This window comes from Gavialis gangeticus, unplaced genomic scaffold, assembly GCF_001723915.1.
Source record: "Gavialis gangeticus isolate Ggan-Ray unplaced genomic scaffold, GavGan_comp1, whole genome shotgun sequence".
Lineage (NCBI taxonomy): Eukaryota > Metazoa > Chordata > Crocodylia > Gavialidae > Gavialis > Gavialis gangeticus.
Genome location: NW_017728980.1, coordinates 6743498 through 6751093, shown reverse-complemented (window position 1 = coordinate 6751093; position 7596 = coordinate 6743498). Strand labels below are relative to the sequence as shown.

At 48.8% G+C, this 7596-nt stretch overlaps 1 protein-coding gene across 2 annotated transcripts in view; it reads left to right on the top strand.

Moving 5' to 3' along the window:
- Positions 1–7596, top strand: part of SNX19 (sorting nexin 19) — a 57691-nt gene that overhangs the window by 7874 nt on the left and 42221 nt on the right. For both annotated transcript variants that reach the window (XM_019509479.1, XM_019509490.1), the window contains exons 2-7: positions 249–387; positions 1161–1261; positions 1949–2068; positions 3209–3339; positions 4842–4938; positions 5750–5936. In XM_019509479.1, coding sequence (XP_019365024.1) covers positions 249–387; positions 1161–1261; positions 1949–2068; positions 3209–3339; positions 4842–4938; positions 5750–5936 — 775 coding nt within the window. The remainder of the gene's footprint in view (positions 1–248; positions 388–1160; positions 1262–1948; positions 2069–3208; positions 3340–4841; positions 4939–5749; positions 5937–7596) is intronic.

Here is a 7596-nt window from a genome sequence, read left to right as displayed (position 1 = left end):
GACCCCAGACTCATGAGCCTCTATCTTTGTCCCTCTTCTGGCTTGTGGCCATGGGCGTGTGGAGATGCTATTAGGCAGTGTTTGCTCGACTGCTGTTGCGTTCTCTGTTTTAATGGCCGCTGACTTGGTAGGTGGTTAGGGATTTACCTCGGTGAGGGGGCTGCCACGTGACATGAAGATTGGGTCAGAGGTGGGTCTGGTCTCCAAGGGCCAGCAAATGGCTAACAGGTCCCCTCGCCTCTTCTCAGTATGAGACGGCCCTGGAGAGTGAGAACGCCAGCAGCCTTCAGCAGGTGGCCTACCACACCGTGAACCGGCGTTACCGGGAGTTCCTGAACCTGCAGACGAGGCTGGAGGAGAAGCCGGATCTGCGGAAACTCCTGAAAAGTCAGCACCGAAATCTGCTTTCTGTAGAACCCCTTCCCACCCGGCTGCCCGCCCTGCCGCTGCCCCGTGCCCGAGTGTGGCTCCGCGTGGCTGATGTAGTGGGTATACTATGAAGAAGTCGGGATCCCTGGGCGGGTAGAGAGAGCCTGGTGCACTCCAACTTCTCCTTATGCGATGACAGGCCTGCAAATTCTCTCCAAGTCACCCACTGCCCCCCCCCGCCCCCCCACTGCTATCCCAGCCCATTTGTGTCAGCCATTCTCACTGCTGTAGGAGCCCCTTAATGCCAGAGTTGGTGCTGGTCTGTCCCCGGCCCTTGGGATGCTAACATCCTAAAGCAAAGGGGAGCCCTGGGTGAGCTGGGTGGCAAATGTCATTTCAGTTCGGTGGGAAATTCCAACAATTGAAAGCGCTGTTGGCATCCCGGCTTGGGACAAAAGTGAAGCTTATTGTAGAACACAAATTCCATAGTGGCTTGGATTGGACACATTTCATTTTGATAATGTCGGAGCATTGCACTGTTACAGTAAGTAGAAGTACAACATGGTCTTGGCTCTTAATCCACCCTCCTATTCCCTTGACACAGCAGAGTCCTGAGTTTCAAGAGACTCAGGTGAACAGGATTTTGCATGTTTGAGGACAGTCTGGGCCACCCTAAGTCTCGCTGAGTAGTAACTTAGACTGCCACAATCTGTAGGTTTTGTGTGAGGCAATGTTGAGCCCTTTATTAATGATACTAATGCCTCTTTACTTGTCTGCTTTTCCTCTCCAAGATATCAAAGGTCCAAAGAAGCTCTTTCCTGATCTCCCATTTGGAAACATGGACAGTGATAGGGTGGAGGCCCGGAAAAGTCTCCTAGAGTCATTCTTGAAGGTAAGGTGCTCTCTTGAGCCGCCTCCTTGCATAGCTGACCTGCCTGTGAAGTTTCCCCACCATGACCATCCTCTAAGCCTAAGGCTCCTTTTACGTGGGTGGAATTCCACTAAATTTTAAAGCTACTCCTGAATTAGGATGATATGAAAGAGAGGCATAATAAGACTTCTTGCATCAGTGACTGACTGGCTAGATCAGGGCCTGAAACTGGGCTTGCTGAACTCTTATCCTATCTCTGCCAGATGTGTCATGTTTTGGCTCGAAGTGACATCCCCCCCCCCCCAAAAAAAAATCCCAAAAAAACAACAAACACAAAAACAACTTTTAGAAGTGGCCCTCTTTTTTTTTTTTTTTTTTTTTTTCTTCCCTCTGGGCATGCTTCTTCCCCCACTAACTCCAGCTGAGCCAGTTGAGGGATGACTTTATACTACTGTGTTGTGCAGAGCAAGGGAAGAATTCAGGATGGATAGAAAAACAAATGTCCTAATAGCCCTGTGAGCCCATGGAAGAGTCCTCAGGCAAGTGATGGAAGCCCAGGTGTGTAGGGATCTGAAACCCTGGAGACTGTTGCATAGGGACATGATCCTGTACTGGTCTGCAGGGCTCACCAAGTCTCCTCCATCTCGTCTGTCTGGGTGATGTGGGAGAAGGATGTGAGACAGCCTAGTGATGTATCTTCCCTTGCAGCAACTGTGTGCTATTCCTGAGATCGCCAACAGTGAGGAGGTGCAGGAGTTTCTCGCCCTTAACACAGACGCGAGGATCGCATTTGTCAAGAAGCCCTTTGTGGTCTCCAGAATTGACAAGGTACCTCCCTGCCCGGGGGAGTTGCTGTTGACTGATTTTTGTTGGTGTGAACAATCTCCTCCTACTATGTTACACCCTTTGATCTTGGGCTTTTTTCTGTCTTATTTCTCAGTAGTACAACAGTAGCTAGAAGCCCAGTTTTACTATGTGCTACACACATAGCTGGGGAGAGACTGGCCTTACCCCACAGAGCTCAGAATCTCACTAGACAGATGAATGCAGGTGGGAGGAAGGGCATATTGTAAGTCTCAGTTTGAATGCCAGGAAACCAAGGCAGAGGAAATGATGTGCCCAGGATCATGCAGGGAGTCAGTGGCCCTGCTGGGATTCCAGAGTGCACTCCAGGTTCCTGTCTTCTGCCTTAACCCCTGGATCTCCATTATTCTGGGCAAAGTTACGTGTTACACTTACACCATACAAAGGGCACTTAAAACACAAGCATCTGGTGCTTGTATGGTGGAACTGTAATACTGCTTAATGTTGTACAGATCGGGCGTAGTCTAAGTGTAATGGGTCACTTCACCCTGAGTCTGGACAGTCTGTCCGTGACCATAGTTTTCCCACTCCTTCGTGCCATTGCCCAGCACTGTTAATGGGCACAAAGACTGGTGATCTTGGAGGGGGGGGTGTGTCTAGCTGGACTCTTTAGCACCTTGCTGTGCATTGTGCAGTGACCTCTACCATGCTTCTTCTTGGGGCCTGAGCTCTGCAAGAGCCATCCCTTACTGCCATGCACGGTGTAGTACTTGCTCTTTGGTTACAGAGGCTTGAGTTCCACGTCCAGTGTTGTCCATTTCTCTTTGCATCTTTACTCTCCCTTTGCCCCAGAACTGTCCTGTTCAGGGAGATGTAGTCAATGACTGTATCATGAGCCAAGCCCCGTCTTCTTGACTTTGACGGGAGTTAGACCTGGAGCACTGAGGAGTCTCTCATGTGTTACCCCATGCTCTTTGCATCCTTTTGATCCAGAAGCACAGGCAGAATTTGGCTCAGTCATGAGCATTCTCCTCTTCTGTAGGGGTCAACAGGCAGATACTGGCTGCCAGCGTGGGGGTGGGGGAAGCTGGATAGCATCCCATCTGCAGCATGGGGTATCTTCCTCCTTCGTGAGCATTCAAGCACCTTTCTCCACACCTACAGATCATGGTCAATGCCATTGTGGACACCTTGAAGACCGCGTTCCCCAAGTCAGAGCCTCAAAGCCCTACGGAGGACCTCAGTGAAGCTGAAGTGGATGGGAAATCCCAGCCAGATGGGAAGAAGTCGAATAAGTAAGGGCTTTTGCAGGTTTCACCCCAAGTTGGGTGCTGAGCATTGACCCTATAAAGGAGCTGACTGAGATAACCACTGCACTAACTTCCAAGCCTACTGAAGGGTGCTTTGAAATGGTTAGTAAGAAGTAGTTTATGCTGTGATTCCATTATGCTTCACAAGCTGTGTGGGATTAGTGTGGTCAGTGCTTAGATGGGAGACCCTCAAAGAACACCCAGGATTTGTTGACGAGTCAGTGGATGGCACTGCAATGTGGTGCTCTCAGCTCTTGGCAGTGCTGTCTTTGGGAGGAGATGCTAAAGACTGTAAGGGTTGTCTTCTGATCTCAAATAGATACATAACCAGAGCACGTTATGGTGAGCCACCACTGAGGTACACCCACCTCTGGGGTGCAACATGGCTGCTCTTTTAACAGCAATTATGACAAGTAGAAACTCTGCAACATTTTAGGACGGAATCGCAAATCCAGATGAAACCAAAAGAGGTTTTGGGGTGCACATAGAGCATGATTTCAATTCCCCAGCGTGATTTGGCCCAGACTTGCTTGCTGTTTAATTTCTGCTGCAAGTCCTACACAGTGACCAGTTATAAAGTGAATCAACACCGGCAGTGCCCAGCCTGAGGGCTCTGTGTTTTGCTACAAAAGTGTTTAATTTTTTTATATTGCTAAAGGTGACGGGAAGGACTAGGCCACTTAGCAAGCCTTGGCTTAAAGGAGGGGCTGGAGCATGTGTGTGTATTTCCTGGAAAGAGCTGCTTCTCTCCAAAAAGCTGCTCCAAACAATCTTTCTAAAAAAAAACACAGCTTTTGGAGCCTTTTGGCTGAAGAGCACATTCCTCAGCAATGAACAGCCCTCTTAATTTGTCCAAAAAGCCCTTCCAGTGCTCTTTACGTCTGCAAATAACTGGGTTACACAATCCCACTTGGTACTTTTCTTTCACCTCAGGCTTTCGTAAGCGCATGTGAAGTTACCCTACGTGCCCTTGTAAAACTAACCAGCTCGTACTGACCAGAAATCACTGATTTGTGTATCAGCTGAGAGCCACTACCCACATGGGTATAGTAGCCAGTGTGTAAGCAGAGGAGTGTGTGTGTATGCACCCCTGGGGTTTTGATGCTTTTACTCTTAGGATAGCTAAGGCTCAGGGCTTCTGTCCTGTCCTTATCCAAACATCCTGTGGCACTTCTTTGCTGCTCAGCCCAAAGCACAGCTGGTGCCTGTAGTCTTAGTTGATAGGCCTCACAGCCCCCCTTGAAGCAAGCATTGTCATATCCATTTCACTGGGGGAAACTGAGGCATGGAGGGGGGAAATGAGTTTGTTTCTTGTTCCTCTTACAGCAGGATGAACTTTCCACCTCTGCAATAGATGACTGGACTTAATGACCCAGGACATCCTTTCCAGTCATGTGTTCATTATGCCCTTGGCCAAGATTTGGAAACTCATCATATCGGATTTAAGACCAGGGGATTCACCTGGGCTCGCTCTCTCTCTTCCCCAGGCCCCGGCTGAGGTTCCCATCCAGTAAAATTGCTCCGGTGCTGAGTGTGCCTGAGGTGAACGAGCGGGTCCTGTATGCACTGAGGGAAGGCAGTGCTGTAAGTACAGATCTCTGGAGGATGCAGTTTACATAGCCACGGCTTCAGATCTGTAGGGTGCTGATCTCAGCCTTGTTTCATGGCTGCCCTGGAAAGAGCAGATGAATAAGGGCAAGGGATGCCATGGGAACCCTACACAGCACCTTCACTGCCTGCTACAGCTGGATGTGATCATGAGCAGAGTGTGTCTAGTAGTCCTGCCAATGTGAAGCTACTTCTGGTTGCCCATCTGACTGTAACAAAGTCCAGTGCAAGCAACAGAGGGTCTCAAGCAGCCAGGAGAGGAAGGGCTTTCTCAGAGCTACAGAGCAGATCAACCTGAGGCCTGTAGGGTAAGGCAAGTTCTTTGGGGCAGGTGCCCGCCTTTATTATATGCTCTACAGTGCCTAGCACAGTGGGATGCTGGCCACCAGGAGCAACTTCAGTACACATCATCAGCTCGTGAGCAGAAAGATGAACTTCCCAAGTTTTGTGGGAGGCAGAGGCCTGGAATTGCAAGGGTGGCTACAGGTCAGAAGTGAGGTGTATGGGCAGGGCAGGGAGAGTCACTATTTCATTTAAAGGAGAATCAGGTCTTGCAAGATAATACATAGCAATAGCAGCAACTTGCTGTGACCTAGCTGTTGTTCTTCGAGTATTAAGATATCACAGTCTGCTTTGGTATGTGCCATGGGTTGAGTGGGGCTGGGTGAGAGTCGGGCACTTTTTAGGCACCTGCGTGATGGGGGCAGGCTGCTTAGATAACTGGGCAGGTCAGCTCTTTCCATCTGCTGCCTAGCACTGTAGCACTGACATGCTGCTGCTTCCTCAGGTCTCTGACACCCTGTCTGTGGCCGGGATGGAGTCCTTCATTCAGAAGCAGGAGAAGCTCCTGGAGACTATGCCCAGCAAGGCCCCTGAAAACGAGGGAGACAGAGAGACAAAGGAGCCCACTGTGCACAATGCCTCCACATGTGCGCCTCAGCCGCTGGAGCACCAGCATGATGATGACAACCCTGGTAAGCTCTTTTCCCACTCCTTGCTCAGGGCAGGTTTGCCCCTAACTAAACCATCCCACTGAAGTGTCTGTCTAACCTGCTCTTGAAAACCTCCAAGGATGGAGATTTCACAGCCTCTCTCATCTGCTTCAATGTTTAACCCACCTCAGAGTGAGAAAATTCTTCTTAATTTCCAACCGCAGTTTTCCCTGCTGCAATTTGAGACTGTTGCTCCAAGTCCTGTCGCCTCTGGCCAGAGAGATTAGTTTGTCTCCGTATTCTTCATAACTACCCTTCAGATGTTCAAAGACTGACCTCAAATCTCCCCTCAGGTCTAAGACTCCAGTCTCATGCTTCAAGATGATTGCCATAATAGACAGGAGGGAATAGTTCCTTGTACATGACCTTGCGCAACTGCTATTCTGCCTCTCTCTGAACCACTGGTCTCTGCTGAACAGGGTGTGATGGTCTCTCTGTATTGCACTCACTTCAGGCCCTTGATCTATGCATATCCCAATCTTAAAAACCAGTGGAAATTCTGAATGTTCTCTGCACTGGCAACACTGCTGGCCCTAAAAAACTCTTTTAATAGCCTGTCTTCTTGCAACTCCACTCTGTGAGTAGGTATGTGCTGCTTCTCTGCATGAAAGAAAGTATCTGAGAGAAAGAGACAAAAAGCAATAAGGGCTAGTCTAATAGTTCAACTGTGGGAGTTGGGACTCCTGGGTTCTTTCCCGATCTACCTTAAGCAAGTTATTTTGCCTCTCTGTGCCCTCTCCCGCCTCCTTTTATTTTTAAGATGAGGAAATAATACTTCCCTGCTGGGCTGTTAGAGATGTGAGTAACATTTATAAAGTGCTTGAGGGTGCTCTGCTGAAATGTGTTTCCTGGTGACAAGGAGAGAGGCTTTAGATTCAATGTTAAATAAAATGTAAAAAAAAAATAAAGAACTGTCCTCCAAGATTGTTCAAGTTGCAAAGTGAAGCATTCCGAAGTTGGGAAATGGCAAAATAAAGCAACATTTGGGCAGCATCCCCCTCCTGCAACTTTGTGTTGTGGTACAGCTTTTTGAAGCTTTATAACACAGTTGAATTTGCTTTCCAGTAAAATTCATTCAAGTTCACATTCATGCTGTTCTCACCTCCAATTTATGCCAGGCCCCTTCTCCAAAATATATTGAGCTCTTGAGCCTCGCAGTAACCCAGTTGCTAGAATATTTTTAGCTTGCACAAAGTAAGTTCCCTCCAGATCTCTCTCACAACTGACCTGTTTCCAAAAACTGGACCCTTAAGGTAGACATGCATCCTGGAAAATGTCAGGCTAAATGGTTCAAGCGTGGCACTAACATGGTCTCATGATGTGAAGGTGCTGTGATCCTTAAGTACAAGCAGCATTGCCAGCTGTTCCTAAAGCTTTAATACAAATACATAGCGCTCTCAGGCACAGTGTCTGTAGTCAGCAGTGCAGAAGAAGATGGACACAGAAGGTGTCAAGGTAGCCGAATTCTCATGGAAGTCTTACATAAGTGATGCCTCCAGGGCTGCGACAGCTCCCATCAGAGACAGGGCAGTGTGGTCCAGGAGCATAAGGGGAATGACCTGGGATGTGGCTTGCCAAAGGCAACTAGAATCTGCATCTACTGACCAAGTGACCCCTCAACCGTGGAGCAGAGGAAGGCTGG